A 15,641-nucleotide genomic window follows, 5' to 3' on the forward strand; every position below is an offset into this window, starting at 1 on the left:
TATCGAGTCTCCAATTCTAGACTCTCCGTTCCTTCCATTCATCTTCCCAATCTCCACTCCACGTCATTACCACCTCCCCAAGTTGGGCCTTCCCTCAGGTAGCCCGGGGTTGCTTGTCTTTGCTTTTGAAATGTGGTATAGCCGGCCCGGTTTTACTACCACTATCAGGGAGCTCGTTGCGCCCTGCCATTAAACCGGCATTATGTCCAGCTGGGCAGCTTTGAATATTGAACCCGATGAGGCTATTGAGGAAGAAGTCGATGACACCAAGGAGATCCAAATTGAGGAGGCGCTTAAGCTGTACCAAAATGCCTTGAAGCTCCATTCTCAGGGTCCACAGTTCTATGCGCAGGCCGAAGAGGCATATGATGCTCTGCTGGATTCTGAGATATTCAAATATCCCGAGTCAATCTCTGATTATAGAAGAGTAGCCACTCAGGAATCTGAACCTCAGTATGATGACACAGTGGTGGCGGGTGCGACAGAAGCGCTCGCGGAGTTCGACATCAGTGACTCTACATCGAGCACGCTGATGCAAACCATATACCTATCGTACAAGAACCACGGACAGTATATCCTAGATGCGTTGCACGCATCTCTGCAGGGTATAACCGAATCTTCTAAGCTTTCTGGGGATCCCCGAAGCAAGGTCAAAGAGAAAACTAGCACAGCTTTGACGGCGTTTGCAGAAGCCCTGGAACGTGACGACTCGGATCTGAACCTCTGGAGACAGAGCGCAAGACTTTGTAGCGCTCTGCAAAGCTATAGACTAACACGATACTGCCTGGAAAGTGTACTAGCAGACGATGACAACCGCTTAGAGGTTCGGACAGAGCAGCTAGGGTTGGAAGAAACATTTGCCGAGGAGCGCCTGCGTGAAGTGCTGCGGTCGCTGCTTGATAGGTTGTCTGTGGCTCAAGTACCCTTGAAAAAGCCGAAAAAGGCCCTTCTCAAATTTCTGCAGCGCCAGGCAGACCCGTATCCCTACCTTCCCCCTCTTCCGTTAGATCTGCAGGACACAGATCCGTCGACGAACCCTCTTGCCTTAAAGGCTTCTCGTCATGAGATCAAACCAGCTAGCCCTACATGGGCCGATGTTGGCAAGTCGATACTTCAAAGCCTCACTGATGAAGAAGTCGGCGCGTCAGAGATCGGACCTGGGGCTTCAGTTGGCATATCGCTGCCTACTCTCAGTCCTGAAACAAAGGCCGTAGGGTCTCAACGCCGAGCCTCAGATGCTCAGGCCGCGGATGAGAAATCCAGCCAGCAGCAGGACGTCGTCATGTCGGAGGAGCATCAACCCACTATGAAGTCCGAAGGGCCCGATGTTGTGCCAGAGCAAGTCGATGACCATTCATCCATCGATCAGCGTGCAGAGAAACAGCTTATGGAGTCGCTAGAGATTCAGTCGACTCAGCCCGGTAATCCTGGAGGTCAGCATGAGATTGCAAATGCCGATGAGGTTGATGTGAAACCCTCAAATGGCCGGAAAAGATCATCTGCCTCTGCTGTTACGGAGGACCAGGCAGACCGTATACGGGCAAAAGCCAGGAGGACCCGCCTTCGTGAAGCTACTGAGGATGTCTCATTCCATAGTGAAGAGGTTAATCTCGACTTGAATAAATACTACGAGGATCGTCTTGAGAGTTTTACCCAAGCTGACGAATGGTTATTCGGTACTGTGGGTACTTTGCTATCCAATCTTGACGTAACAGACCTTGGAAGCATTGACGATCTGAGAAAACAAGTTTGCTCTACCAATGAGAGCAATGATTCTGCAACTACCGTGACTTGCGCTCCTGAGGGCGCAGGACACTTACTCGTCCGTGATTTGATGGATCTCATCAAGTCCTGGGATGAAGCCAAGTCCCATGCTATGCACCAGCCAGATAATCTTTCCACGCTTCAGGACATCCGGGGTATGGGAAAATCTGGTATTGCGATTTTCCTTGAGCATTCAAGAAAGTCGACCAGGAAATTAGGCATCAAACAAGTCCTCTCCGGAGAAGACGCACTCTACACGTTCCTAAGGACAGTTAATGACGGATGGCTTCCCTTGCACGATGTCGCCCTTTGCTGGCTCAAAGCGCTACTAATGCCCGACTTTGCGAGATATGCGACGGATGACATACTACAACAAGACGGGCCTGTCGTGGAGTCCGCGTATACCCTCTATCAATGGCCGGATACTCTGAAGGAAGCAGTCGTGCAACTCCTGCTGCATGAAGACGAATACATCTATAGACATATGCGCGAACAGATCGACAACCTTGAGAACAACGTTCTGTCCAATGGATCTGGAAGACTTGCATACAGCACACAATACTTGTCGGACTTGGAGATGCTTCAAACCCTCTTCGAGCTTCACCTCGACATCTATGCGTCTATCAACAATCCAAACAGTGAAATTGATGGTCAAACAAGGCTACTGCAGCGTGATCGCTTGGCAAGATGGTGCTTGCTCGCGCGGACATCGCTCACCCACTTCCTGGATCACAGCTCTCCTAGCCCCACTCGGGAAAGAATGGTACTCCGTCATATCTGGGCATCAACGTTCCATTCAAACATGGCTGGAGATATTCAGAGGGAGCACGTCCTACTTTGCCTCCAGGAGCTGAAGTTATTCTTGGTATCACTCAAAAACCCAGCCATAAGCCTGGTGAACAATGCGGTGATGCCCGAGCTGTCGACCGAGGCAGTTGATCAGGAGATCTCCAAGCTGAAGTCGATGGATTTCTTCATGAAAATATTTAACCCGACGTCGGACGACCCTGTTGGTCTGATCGAGACTATTGAGCCTATCCTCGAACCTTCCTCTGTCCAATTCGGCGAAGGTCTCGACGGAGAAGTATCTGAAAAGCCAACTTCTCAGCTCCTTGAGATGGCATCCTTTCTAGACCGCGGAGATGCTACCTTGAGGCTTTTCCTATGGAAGAGACTACAAGATGCGTACAAGAAGATTGAATATCCCCCTAAGGTCGTTTCCTGCTACCTCCGCAGCATTGAAATCATTATGAAGGAGCTTAGCACTCCTGCACATCTCGATGAGCCCGGTGACCATCGTCAGATCACTTTGCTCAGATGGCTCAAATCACTCGACGGCATTCTAAGCAAAGCTGTCACGATCGTCTTACATGAATCGGAAAAAGCGTATGAGTGCTTTGACATGGAACATTTAAGATCATCAATGTCTGCCGTCGCTCGTCTTACAAAGCTCCTCCACAGTTTTGCCCTGTACGAAGACTTGGTTCGTGTAGGTAAACTGTCAGGACCGGAGCTCCGTGGAGCATTGGCAAAGTCTCTGGAGGGTCTGAAAGATAAGCTGCGCGAGATGCAAGTCCGTTGCTGGATCTTGCAGTATACGCTACTGAAGGACGCCATTACACAGAATCCTGAAGCTTTCGATACACCCATGGAAGACCGCGTTCATTACTTACGGTCGGTACACAATGCCCTAGGGATTCGCAGGATGTGCAGGTTCTCCCATAAGCAATTTCTCAAACTGGTCAGGTCTGAGATATTCACTCTTGACGTGGAGCAGGACACCGAGCTGGATATCTGTCAAATCCTGTACGATATCTATGGTATCAAGTTGTCCCCGGTGGATGGTTCATTGAATGACCATGGATGTCCTCCCGAAAAGCTGGACCGCTCCACGGCGATCGTCATGGTGGACTTCGTCATGAAGCAGGCCAAGAAGATGAATATCAAGGACCTGTCAAAATCCGAGCTGAAATCTACTATAGACAAGATGCAGCAAGCCATCGGTACTACGAAGTCGTCGCCTCCGCTATCATACAACAAGCGTATCATCACCGCCTACTTGAAGTCACCAATCAATCCTTCTGAGATATCCCGTGCCATTCAGGGAGTGGCTGACCTCCCACTAATTCCTGTACCTGCAGAAAGTGCAGTTATTGCTCAAAACGGCTGGTATTTCCTTCTGGGTCATGCTGCTTTGACAAAGTTTCGCTCCCAGAAGCGTCTGAACCCCGTACCCACAACGGATCTCGACGATGCAATCGTATGGTTCAGACAAGATTTGGAGCACGGGACGTCAAGATGGGAGACCTGGTACCGGCTCGCCCAGACGTATGACTCGAAGCTTGAGGAGGATATTACCTGGTCTGCTGATAAGATCAATAACAATCGGATGGAGTTGGTCACCTGGCAACGCAACGCAATTCATTGCTACGCAATGGCAATTGCAACAGCTATTAAATACTCAGAACCAACAGCTGAGACTCGCGCAATGCTCTCAGATCTGTTCACTGATTTTGGTATACGTCTATACTCTTCTTCGCGAGCGCCCCTATCGATGGGGGCTTTCAGTCTAGCTGATTTCACGCGGCATTTTAGTGGCGAGGAAGACCAGCGGATGTATGAAGGAAGGCCTTTTAGGGAGATGAAGCTTTATACCGTCTGGAATCTTGCCAGCTACTTGCTTAAGCGTGCTCTTGTCGACAAGCCCAAGAATTGGATGTATGTCACCCTGTTATTCCGCCGATGATCTCTCACAAGCTAACTGCAACTTAGGACTCATTATATGCGGAGTAAATGCCTCTGGAAGATGTTCAGCTGTGATGAATCTGTTAGAGGTTCTTTTAAACGGATTGAAGTCGATGTGGTCTTGGATTCCCTGCTCGATGCCATCGATGCCCTGCCCCAGCGGAGGGATTCACGCTCTGATCCTATATTTGAGCCACATTATAAGCTTGTCTCGGTAGTACACAAGCTTGTGCATCGTGGGACTCTAACGGTATGCGAGTCTCTATTCTCAAACCTGTTGACATGACTGACTCACCACTCAGGCTGCGGAGGGAAGCAAGACGCTCCTGGCAACACCTTGGGCTCGCAAAGTCCAGCCTCCGGAAGACCAGACGGCATGGAAGAGATACATACTCGAGGTGCTTCGGAGCCTGCAGAAAGCGGACAAATCAAATTGGCACCATCGTATGGCTGTCAGGGTACGTACACTCTCGTATAGCATGTATCATACTGAGCAATTTCTGACTGTGTCTAGGCTGCACATATTATGTACGATGACGACAAAGACTCTGCAGATGCAGCCACCTCCGCAAAGAACGAGCTTACCCAGCAGATCTTCACCAAAACAATGACAATCCAGGTCTGGAGACCTGAGTTTGAGCGGCCTGGTCGGCATTTCGTTTACACCACACGCTACGCTTACTTCTTCGTCAACCTCCTCGACCAGCTCAATGATCGAGCAAACCTCGACCAATTACTGCGCCGAGTAAGGAAGAAGCAGGGGGATTTTATCAATCACAGCAAGCTTTGGGAGGATGCGTGTCTTACCTATGCCAGGGTAATTCGGAGAGCTGGCCATATCAGCGAGGGCCATGAAGAGGGCGTATTCAAGCCCATTGGTTGGGAAGAATTTGTCGCAAACACAGCCCGTTTGGAAGGCCTTGCACAATTATCCCCAGAAAGCCCATCCCTTCTTGAACTCCTTCGAGATGCTATTGAGCTGAAAAAGCTCAACAACAACCTTATGAAGGTCTCGTTGCTCGAAGACCTTATTGCAGACCTCTACGCCCGACTTTACGAAGTCAACATGCCACAAGTCATCGAACAAGCGAATGAAGAGAATAAAGAGAAGATGAAAGTCGATCATCTTCTCATGGTCAGTGACGGAGCTGCCGATACTTCTACGCCTCCAACCTCAGCCCCAGCCTCTGAAGCACCTGCACCTCGCGGTCGTACAAAGGGTATCGCACGACGTGACATCCAAAAACGAGCCGAGACGATTGTCAATCGTAAAGTGCCTCCGCGTGCACCCATGGCCAAAACTTCTGCCAACACAGAAGCCGAACAAGCCAACATCTCCGAAGCTGGTCCAACCTCCGCTCCCAGGCAGACAAACAAATCAGGGTTGCTTGAACCTGGAACTGAAGATGTCGGATCAGGACAGCAGAGCGATATTCCCAACAGCCTGCATGATAGCGCGGATGATGAGAGCGAACTCAGCGAAATGGACGACGAGAGACTGGCCAAGCTGACAACTGAACGCAAGTTACTGTTCCCTAACCTCGATGACCGGGGTTCCATGGATCCGGAGTCGGAGATGTCTGCCCAGGCCAGTGCCGATGGGGATGAAGGGCAAGACATGGAGGGAGATACCGAGCTTGTAGAGGGCGAAGGCGAGACTATGGTCGAAGAAGGCGAAGACCCTGGCGACGGTGACGATGATGAAATGGAAGGCGAAGAAGAGAATGAAAATGAAGCTGGCGGGGACGAAGACATGGAAGGTGAAGGCGAAGATGAAGGGGAGGGGGAGGGGGATCCGGAAGAGGATGAAGATGGCAACGATATCACCGAAATGGAAGGTGCGCAGGATAATGACGAGATGGACGACGTTGAGCAGGCCGAGATTCCCGGAACAGATCAGGAAAGCGAAGCTGGTTCTGAACCGGAAGTAATGGAAACATAAATGATGGTTAACCATCGTGCGAGTGTCGAATCATTCGTGCTCATGTTTGATATGACCATTTGACTTTCGAAGTATGCGTTAGGGTCTCATGTACTTCATGGCGTGCAACGAACGGTAGGCGTTCAAGGAGGTACTTCTCAACAAGCTTCATGTATCATAGAGAACTATTAATATTATAACAAGAAAGGGGAATATTGGTATCAACAAGATAATCCACCAGAACGCCTGATACATCCTTCCTAACCGTTACACCATCAAGCAAGTAATTATGTCCAACGAAAGGTATCCTGCCAAACGTATACAAGAAGACAGCATTCTTTCGGCAACAGTTTAGATATCTTCCTCGGGAGCCAAGTCCCATTTCCGAGTCGCCATCTTTCTCTGCCTCTTGCCGGGTGAACCAGTAGGCTGCGGAGCAGGAGAAAACATGCTATCCGCAAGCTTCAGCTGGTCCATTCGCTTGAGAGCGACCTCGATGTCACTTTCGCGTCCAAGGATGTTGGAGTTGCGAGAAGTCTCCAGAGTATTCTTCGACCGGGACTTCTTGGTAGGAGAGCGGCAATTCAGCTCGCGTTCCAGGGCTGCAATCTTGCTGCGAAGCTGGTCGTTCTCGAACTCGAGATCTTCGACCCGCTCGTCTGAGGATGGTTGCGGGTCTTCGTGAACTGGAGAGGTTGTGAGCATCTTCAGTGGGAGGATGTTTGTGGCCACAACTTACTTTGAAATCCTCGGGACACGATTTCAATCTTCTTGTCGAGATGCTCGTCATTGAAACCAGACTGGTTTGATTAGTATGCGGTGGATTAGACTGCACTCGAATGAGACTTACTTGTTGATCCAAGGCATTTTGCCATCTCTTTCGCTCCTCTTCCATTCGCTCGTCCATCTCATTCCAACATTCTTCGCGCACTTCTTGCTCGATCATGATGCATCGTTCTTCGCTTGCCTTGAGTCTCAGCTCGAAATCGGTCCTGAGTATCTCTTCTTCAGCAAGTCTCACTGAGAGAGATTCATTCTCTGCCGTTAGTCTTGCGATCTCTGCCAGGGCCTTCTCAAGCTCTTCGTTTGTGCCCATGCTGGGAGTGTTGCGTCCACTAGCGGATCCGTGACGAGATCCAAGCGTGCTGGACAAGATAGACTCGGCAATTGAGGGAGCTCTAGGTACGGCAACTTCACGAGCCAATGCCGAGTAACGCAGGATTTGGGAAGTCGCGTTGTAGTCACCCATAGGATCGGCAGTGACTATCATAATGGCCTTCTGTGGGTGACGGTTGAGGCCAGTAGCCTGGTTGGAAGACGGGAAGGAGTTCGAGAAAAGTAGTTCAGTGAGTTTGCATTGTCTGAACGGAACCATGGCAGCCTATATATGTTAGCAGCCTTTCGGGAACTGATAACAATTCTGTGTTGTAGCATACCTTATTTCCGTCCTGTATGTCACTCTGCATCTGAAGGCATTGCCCAAGGTACATCAAACTCTCGTTGATCTTGCCGGCCTCTGCAAGGGTCGAACCAGCCGTTTTAGCAGTTCGCGCGCGCTCAGAACCTGTTCGTGTTAGCTTTATGACAGCAAGCGAAGAGTCATACTAACCAGCAAGATCTGCCACCGTGAGGGTGTTGCCTATCCAAGTTTCTTCGCCAGTCCTCTTGTTTCGCATTCTTCTTTTGACTTCCAAACAGAAGAAACCATGACTGCGAGAGCTGACGCTGTTGGCTCCGGTTCCAGTGACCTTGCGCTCAGTAAGGCCAACTTCAAGCACCGACAGAGCCTCCTCGTAGGTACTGCATGCTATCTTGCGTAGTCCCGCAACAACCTTCCGGTCAGGGGACCCTTCCGTTGGCTTGAAGAACAATGCCCTGCGTCGGTCCTTCTGCGCATTGCCTCCCTGACGGGACATAGTACTTCCCTGGCCAGGTACTATAGCGGGTGACAGCAGATCAAAGATGCGATCATTATAAACTTCGTACATTGACACCAGGACGACATATTCGGAGTTAGGGTTGAGCTCCATGGTGAGGTGACTGACATCAGGCGAGCGAAGCAGGCCGTTGGGACGTTGGGGCATATTGCGACGGGGGAATATAAGTGCAGGTGTCGGTTCCTTTGCCGGTTGAGACATGTTAGCACGAGCGGTTTTACCAGTAGTCAAGTGAGTGCACGAGTCGTGCTTCATCTTTTCTCTCAATTTAGGATGCATGGAGAGAAGATTGATGTAGCAAGTTCTCGAGAGAGATTCGCTGTATATTTTGGAATAGGGACCAGTGTGGGCTGCGGCTAAGGGGGAAAACCGTGCGGTGCCTTGCAGCGGAGCTTTGGGGGGAGGGCGCCATACCGTCATAGGGGTAGCTCTTCCAGTACTCATCGGCGTTTGGGCTCTTGAGTTCCTTCCACGTTCGGCAGGGTCGCCATACACAGCCTCGAGGAATGTCTGCGCCGTGAACATTTGGGCTTCGGAAGCGTCTGACGCGGCCACAGTCGACAGAAGAAGAGGGCTAATGGAATTGTCGGGTGGCCTGATAGTCGAGGCCAAGGAATTGAAGATAAGGTCAAGACTCATCTGAGTAATTCCTCGTTGCGACTTCGAACCTAGGATTGTATGGCTCTGCAGGTTGTCCTTGTCAGTACATGTTCAAGGTCACTCATGGTGATGCGGTGGACTCGACCTTTCCGCTACCTGTTACTCCCAACGTTGCAATAAGGCTGTCCCTACCCTCAACCAATACACCCCTGATCAGAGACTCCAACTCGGTGCCATGGAAGACGTCTAGCTGAGACGCTGACTCTTCGAACACCTTGGTGAAGCCGAACCTTTCAACGGCACGCTTTCGCGCATCGGATGGGGGTTGCAGGGTGATATGGGTGGGAGAGGCGGCTGCCGTCTCCTGGTCATCTTCAACGGCGACCTTTGGCTCTGGAGTCTCGATTGTCAAGCATCGTTCAGCGTGCTCCTCCAAATGCTGCGGCATAGGTGGCCGCAGGCGGAGGTACACCTGGAATAGAGATGCGGGGGAGGACTTTGTCGAGCTCATGGTGGGTAGCAGTCCACGTTGTCTGTTCACATTCGATTGAACAGAGTGGAGTAACTGCGAGATGTCGTGCGTCTTTGGGCGGATATGAGGTCCAGATCGAAGCACCATCGAAGCTGGAGAAGGCGAGACTTTCCCCAGGCCAGCAATCACGTTATGTTGACTTTGCCCTTTCGGGTTGGTGTCGTGTTGTCCTGACAACTGGTGGCGCATGATGTAAGCTCGTATTTGTGTGCCTGCAGATTCAGGCGGGAAATAGAGTTTCTAGTGCGAAAGATGGCCTTAGTGCCTGAAGTTGCGCCCGGCTCAGCCTTGCTCGTATTCGCTACTCTTGGCGCTTGTTGTAATCCAGCAACTATCTACTACGTAACTTCATAAGCCAGGTGGTGGCCCATGTGACGTGCCATTGTCTTTGTGAGATACCACATCTGGTTCTCAGCCATCGCATGTGGAGCCGCGTAGGAAATTCAGGGTCTTTATTGCAGTACCCAAAGTCAATAAGGTTGAGGCGATGTTTTCGCGGGCCCAATAAGCCAATCTCCCAGGCTCATGGCTTGGATCAGGCACTAACCCAAAACGGTGTGCTCGTTTTCGCTTGTTCGTCTAGCAGTCAGAGGCTGAAGATGTGAAGACCGTATATATACAGGGTAGATGAACGAAGATGGAGCAAATATCATGCTATCACATTTTAGTTCTTCTATCACAACCGCTTGCTTCAGTTTCAGTGTTACATAGTCAGAACGGTACAGGATGATGCTTGACAAAAGATCCCCTTATCGTATGGAACCCCTACCCGCCAAGCCTACACATACTCTATATAGTATACACTAACGCCAAGAAGAGGAGGGAAGTCTCTGGTACTATGCGCCCAACCAAGGAGCACCCATCTCTTTCGCAATAATGTTTGCTGTCTCTGGGATGGTACACATTTACCAATGTTGGTATGCATGCTCACCCAAGTGCTATTACCATACAGTTCCTCACGATGATGACAGCCAGTACAAGTCTTGGAAAGTGACCGGTCTCCTACCATGGTCTGCTCTTCTCTTTACAGCTGGGTTCATAACGCGTACTATCGGCGCCTTTGGACAGTGGGGGAATGTGGGAATCTACATTGCGAGCACCGTTCTGTTGCTGGCTGCACCGTGAGTGCTTATTGATGCGGATTGATAATGAATGCCACTGACTGGCGTACAGACCCGTCTATGAGGGCGCCAACTACTTCACTCTGGGCCGCATCCTTTACTACATCCCATACCATTCGCCAATTCATCCTGGGCGCGTTTTCACCACTTTTGTGGCGGTTGGTGTTGTGATCGAAGCTATCACCGGCAACGGGGCTGCGCTGGTTGCCAACTCTGAGGCGACGGAAGGCAAGAGAAAGACAGGAGAGGGATTGCTTAAAGCAGCTCTGATCCTGCAACTTGTGCTTATGGCTGCCTTTGTTGCCTTGGCTGCCAGATTCCACTACAATTGTCATCGTGGTGGTGTCTTGAACGGCAAGATCAAGCGGGCCTTGTATGTGTTGTATTGCAGTTGCACCCTCATTACTGTGCGCACGATCTACCGGACGGTGGAATATTTCAGCGCCACGAGTCTCAATATCTATAGTGGTGGCAACCAGATTAGCCCAATCCTCAAGGATGAGTGGTTTTTCTGGATTTTTGAGGCTGTTGTCATGTACCTGAATACCGTCTTGCTGAATGTCTGCCATCCGATGCAGTGGCTTCCACGCTCCAACAAAATATATCTTGCCAGGGATGGTGTTACCGAGATCGAAGGTCCTGGTTATGACGATCACCGACCAGTCATCTGGACCCTTATTGATCCCTTCGACATTGTTGGTCTTATCAAGCACAAAGGTAAACAGGAGAAGTATTGGGAAGATGAGACAGTCAGCAAGCTCAGCAAAGGTTCACCTGGACCATCTGCTGTGTAGCTAAAAGCGGGTTGGTAAATAGTATGCAGTTATTCTTGGGCCATGTTTGACAGTGACGGCGTTTGGTCTTTTTATAGAATACTTGTCGCGATGATATCTAACGATATTTCTTATTTACCAGTGTTGATGTATCGCAATTCCATCTGGAGAATCTGTAATAGTAAATAAACTAAGTGGAAAGGGGATTGATTGATTGACGCTGACGTCTTCCACTGCGACCAGCCGATCCTCCGCCCCGCCTGACCCGCCCCGCTAATCAATTGCCAAAGAGCTTCGGGGTTTCCCGACCAGCGCAGCTCCCCCTTCCATCTGCACTTGCTCCGCCACGACTCATTTGCCCTGTCACTGATAGTCAGCTTTAAGAGACTCGGGCCATATTCACTCCACAGTTGATGCTTGGGTTTCACGTCTCGCAATAACCCCTCTCCGCCGTCCCTCCCCGACCGTGTCCCTTCAACATCTTACCCCGCTCTTCTTTTCACACCGACAAACACTTGTCAGGTTCTATCGCAAACAGACACACACCATGGGAAGTCAGAAACGGATAGCTAAGGTGAGCAGAACAGAGAAAATCTCCTCTTTATAATCTGCGCCACATCTACCCGGGTGCATAATGAGAGCACAATTGACTAACGCATGACTCACAGGAGCTCGCCGAGCTTGTCGAGTCTCCCCCGGAGGGCATCGTGGTGAAGTTGGCCGACGAATCCAATCTTTACACATGGAACGTATATATGGATGGACCTGAGAAATCTCCTTACCAGGTGAGTCTTTCTTACCTGTCATCGACGTCAAGGAGGCAATATGAACCCTCACTAACACTCAAGAATCGTATCATACGTAGAACGGCAAATTCCTACTCAACCTCTCCCTCCCCACCGAATATCCCTTCAAACCCCCTACTGTCTCCTTCAAAACGAAGATATACCACCCCAATGTGACCAACGATGACAAGGGAAGCATGTGTCTGGGCATGCTTCGCGCGGACGAGTGGAAACCTAGCTCCAAAATCCTGGCGGTACTGCAGTTCGCGCGTCAACTGCTAGCGGAGCCGATGCCCGATGATGCCGTCGAGGGACGGATTGCAGAGCAATTCAAGAATGACCACAGTCGGTATGAGGAGGTCGCGAAGGAGTGGACACGCAAGTATGCCACTCTTTAGTGAGCCGCTGCTGCCTGCTATCGGTTCAGCAGGTAGATAGATACCTTGAGGGGAGTCTGCGAGTTAATAGTGATACGAAACGACGGGAGAAACACAGGGAACAGGGACTAAAAAGACATGAATGTTTCGGCTTGGCTAGATATATATTTGATATGAACTTGAGCATCACGACTGCATGAGATGAGACTTCGTTAGCATGAATCGTTTGTGGAATAAAGGACATGAAATCATCATAATAGATACTATATGCATATTGAGAGCGACATTAGGACAGAACCGGCGTCTTACTTCCGGCCGAAATCTGCAGGATATCATTCAAAATGCAAGACCAACTAACTGTGCATGTGCTGCAGTGGTGCGGATATCCTCCTTAACTTTCTCTCTCTCTCGCCACAGCCTTCCCCGCACACCGTAGATTGATACGACCGTAATACTCTACCACACGTGTATAACCAACTCCTCCTCCAGTACCAAGGACCACTACTAATTCAATAGACGACAACTCATCCTCGGCAACCAGTTCCCAAATAACGGGATTCGTTCCGCTCTCATGCGGGGATTCCAATACCTATATAGAATCACATCTACATTAGCCTACTACTACTACTACTACTACTACTACTACTACTACTACTACTACTACTACTACTACTACTACTACTACTACTACTATCCCAACCTACTCGGCGCCACTCACTACTACTAGCAACCGGTCATCATTGCTATCATCATGGCCCTCCTCACCACCACATTCACCTTCCTCTCCCAACACATCCCCTCCATCCTACTGACAATCCTCATCATCCACCTCACCCGCAACTACTTCACGCCCGGAGTATCGCACATCCCAGGCCCATTCCTCGCCAAACTCACCAATCTGTGGCGGTTCGTAGATGTAGCGCGAGGCAAAGCGCAGATCACACAAGATCGGCTGCACCAGGTACATGGCGAATATGTGCGGTTGGGACCGAAGGTCGTTAGTGTGTGGAATGTGGAGGCGTTGAAGGTGATTTATGGGGTTAATAGGGGGTATAAGAAGGTTTTATTTATTATTATCCTTTGACTACTGTTTCTGAAAAAGAATGTTTGGGAGGACGAAGTATGTTTGTGTTTATGCTAATGAAGCTCCTTTGGACATAGACCGCATTCTATCGCGTCCAGCAAAAACTTGTAAAGGGAAAGCCGACTAAAACACTGTTTACGTCCCTTGACGAGGACTTTCACGCTAGGATTAAACGACCCGTGTCGGCGGCTTATTCGATGAGCACGGTTGCCGAATTCGAGCCGTTTGTGGATAGTACGATACATACATTCTTTGCGCGGTTGGATGAGTTTGCGGCGAAGAGGAGTGTGTTTGATATTTCGACGTGGTTGCAGTATTGTAAGGCATCTGTTTTGGGCACTGGTCTTAGGAAGTAAGCTGACATGGGTAGATGCGTTCGATGTCATTGGTGAAATTACGTTCAGTAAGCAACTTGGGTTCCTGCAGCAGGGTCGTGATGTTGAAGGTATCATTAAGTCGTTGGAGAAGTTGTTCGATTATGCGGGAAAGGTGGGTTGCATGCCAACAGTTTGTTTTCTCATTCTGACAGGTCGTTCGTCCATAGATTGGTCAGATGCCCTGGCTAGATTACGTCTTTGTCAAGAACCCTCTCTGGCAGCTTATTCGGGGCGGGTCTACTGGACCTGTTGCTCGTTTCGCCCGCGACCGCTTGCATGAACGGCTGTCTCAGGATGGCAGTAAGCGAGATGGTTTCCCTGGACGTCAGAAAGACTTCTTGACCCGCTTCTTGGAGGCGAAATCTATTTACCCTGACGTGGTCGACGACGCCCAGGTATTTTCCTACACAGTCAGCAATGTGAATGCAGGCTCCGATACCACTGCAATCTCTCTCCGAGCGATCCTATACTATACGTTGAAGAACCCCAGGGTATTGAGCAAGCTGCAGGGGGAATTGTATAGCGCCCTCCAATCTGAGAAAATTACCGTTCCTGTATCATGGAAACAAAGTCAAGAACTTCCATATCTCGACGCCGTCATCAAGGAGGCTCTTCGTCTGCATCCACCCGTAGGACTCCTCTTGGAGAGGGTAGTCCCCGCAGAAGGCCTCCAATTGCCAAACGGCCCCTTCCTCCCCGCCGGGACTGTTGTTGGAGTCAATCCGTGGATAATCCATCGCCACGCTATTTTTGGCAAAGAGGTTGACAGGTTCGTCCCTGAGCGTTGGCTGCGGGGTAACGATGAATCAGAAGCGGAGTTTCAGATGAGAAAGCAGAATATGCTAGGGGCAACGCTGACGTTTGGGGCCGGCCCCCGAACCTGCATTGGGAAGAACATCAGTCTGTTGGAGATATATAAGCTGATACCATCGTTGCTCTTGGCATACAAGGTATGTGCATTGCCATCGCCTCTTTTTCTGGCAATTTGCGATCTCTGGCTGACGGGTGGCTGTTACAGGTTGAAATGAATGATCCGGAAGCTGAGTGGGAGGTGGTCAATGCATGGTTCGTACGGCAGAAAGGGATGAACGTGAAAGTGACGCGAGTGGCATAGTGCACAGTTAACTGTCAGATGGAAGGGTGAAGTGAGATGGCTTTTCGTCGGGAATAAGATCCTGCGCTGGATCCTGCATGCAAGGCGCTCTTAGGAAGTCCGACGGTCAAGCCCACTGGGAATCTTAATAGAAGGGGAACTTGGCATTATCCCTTTTGGTCGCCACAAAGCGGCACGGTCAAGAGCCGAAGAGAACAAGCAAGAGCAATCAAATGTACTGCCCTCTGGGGCCCTGACTATCTACTATATTTTCTGTGCGAGAACACGTTCGTCATCGCCATGACGCGCAGGAGACCCACCAGTTGGCGGCATTATCCCAATGTGGGCGCACTAGGAATCGCGGTGCTGATTTCCGATAAGGGATCATCAAGCGCATCCTTGGGTTCCGTTCGTATTAATAGAATCAATTTCGCTTTCGCATGTCGCTCCATATAAAGACGAAGCGGCGGAGCTGAGGTACATCGGAGATCCGGGACAGCGCAATCTCGCTCAAGGGATGCTATCTAGCTAT

At 50.2% G+C, this 15,641-nt stretch overlaps 5 protein-coding genes across 5 annotated transcripts; 4 read left to right on the forward strand and 1 right to left on the reverse strand.

The window, feature by feature from the left end:
- The first annotated feature begins 48 nt into the window (after positions 1–48).
- On the forward strand, positions 49–6,640 carry hir3 (putative transcriptional corepressor of histone genes (Hir3)). Its single transcript, XM_025529728.1, has 4 exons — positions 49–4,482; positions 4,537–4,759; positions 4,812–4,967; positions 5,024–6,640. The coding sequence occupies exons 1-4, from the start codon at positions 203–205 to the stop codon at positions 6,449–6,451; spliced, it is 6,087 nt and encodes a 2,028-aa protein (XP_025385008.1). The 5' UTR covers positions 49–202; the 3' UTR covers positions 6,452–6,640.
- On the reverse strand, positions 6,631–9,555 carry BO83DRAFT_410414 (kinesin family protein). Its single transcript, XM_025534214.1, has 7 exons — positions 9,113–9,555; positions 8,782–9,051; positions 8,040–8,550; positions 7,867–7,994; positions 7,281–7,811; positions 7,170–7,230; positions 6,631–7,116 (listed from the first exon to the last, which is right to left on the reverse strand). Exons 1-7 carry the CDS (start codon positions 9,476–9,478, stop codon positions 6,782–6,784), a joined length of 2,202 nt encoding a protein of 733 aa, XP_025385009.1. The 5' UTR covers positions 9,479–9,555; the 3' UTR covers positions 6,631–6,781.
- Positions 9,556–10,194: 639 nt separating this feature from the next.
- On the forward strand, positions 10,195–11,414 carry BO83DRAFT_343847 (putative RTA1 domain protein; the record flags this gene model as incomplete). The annotated part of the gene is made up of 4 exons (XM_025528712.1): positions 10,195–10,253; positions 10,317–10,416; positions 10,471–10,620; positions 10,673–11,414. The coding sequence occupies exons 1-4, from the start codon at positions 10,226–10,228 to the stop codon at positions 11,412–11,414; spliced, it is 1,020 nt and encodes a 339-aa protein (XP_025385010.1). The 5' UTR covers positions 10,195–10,225.
- Positions 11,415–11,709: 295 nt separating this feature from the next.
- On the forward strand, positions 11,710–12,837 carry BO83DRAFT_380909 (putative ubiquitin conjugating enzyme (UbcB)). The gene is made up of 3 exons (XM_025531863.1): positions 11,710–11,967; positions 12,062–12,178; positions 12,259–12,837. Exons 1-3 carry the CDS (start codon positions 11,941–11,943, stop codon positions 12,574–12,576), a joined length of 462 nt encoding a protein of 153 aa, XP_025385011.1. The 5' UTR covers positions 11,710–11,940; the 3' UTR covers positions 12,577–12,837.
- Positions 12,838–13,306: 469 nt separating this feature from the next.
- BO83DRAFT_319653 (cytochrome P450) lies at positions 13,307–15,130 on the forward strand (the record flags this gene model as incomplete). Its single annotated transcript, XM_025527784.1, has 5 exons — positions 13,307–13,582; positions 13,717–13,957; positions 14,010–14,128; positions 14,184–14,966; positions 15,035–15,130. The coding sequence occupies 5 exons, from the start codon at positions 13,307–13,309 to the stop codon at positions 15,128–15,130; spliced, it is 1,515 nt and encodes a 504-aa protein (XP_025385012.1).
- Positions 15,131–15,641: the final 511 nt, after the last annotated feature.

The sequence above is a fragment of the Aspergillus eucalypticola genome, assembly GCF_003184535.1.
Source record: "Aspergillus eucalypticola CBS 122712 chromosome Unknown BO83scaffold_24, whole genome shotgun sequence".
Classification (NCBI taxonomy): Eukaryota; Fungi; Ascomycota; class Eurotiomycetes; order Eurotiales; family Aspergillaceae; genus Aspergillus; species Aspergillus eucalypticola.

Coding starts and splice junctions, on each gene's coding strand:
- hir3 (XM_025529728.1), top strand. CDS start 203: ATGTCCAGCTGGGCAGCTTTGAATATTGAACCCGATGAGGCTATTGAG. Junction 4,760..4,811: donor TGCATCGTGGGACTCTAACG/GTATGCGAGTCT, acceptor CTCACCACTCAG/GCTGCGGAGGGAAGCAAGAC. Junction 4,968..5,023: donor ACCATCGTATGGCTGTCAGG/GTACGTACACTC, acceptor GACTGTGTCTAG/GCTGCACATATTATGTACGA.
- BO83DRAFT_410414 (XM_025534214.1), bottom strand. CDS start 9,478: ATGAGCTCGACAAAGTCCTCCCCCGCATCTCTATTCCAGGTGTACCTC. Junction 8,551..8,781: donor GAAGAGCTACCCCTATGACG/GTATGGCGCCCT, acceptor CAACCGGCAAAG/GAACCGACACCTGCACTTAT. Junction 7,812..7,866: donor ACATACAGGACGGAAATAAG/GTATGCTACAAC, acceptor TAACATATATAG/GCTGCCATGGTTCCGTTCAG.
- BO83DRAFT_380909 (XM_025531863.1), top strand. CDS start 11,941: ATGGGAAGTCAGAAACGGATAGCTAAG. Junction 11,968..12,061: donor GTCAGAAACGGATAGCTAAG/GTGAGCAGAACA, acceptor CATGACTCACAG/GAGCTCGCCGAGCTTGTCGA. Junction 12,179..12,258: donor CTGAGAAATCTCCTTACCAG/GTGAGTCTTTCT, acceptor TATCATACGTAG/AACGGCAAATTCCTACTCAA.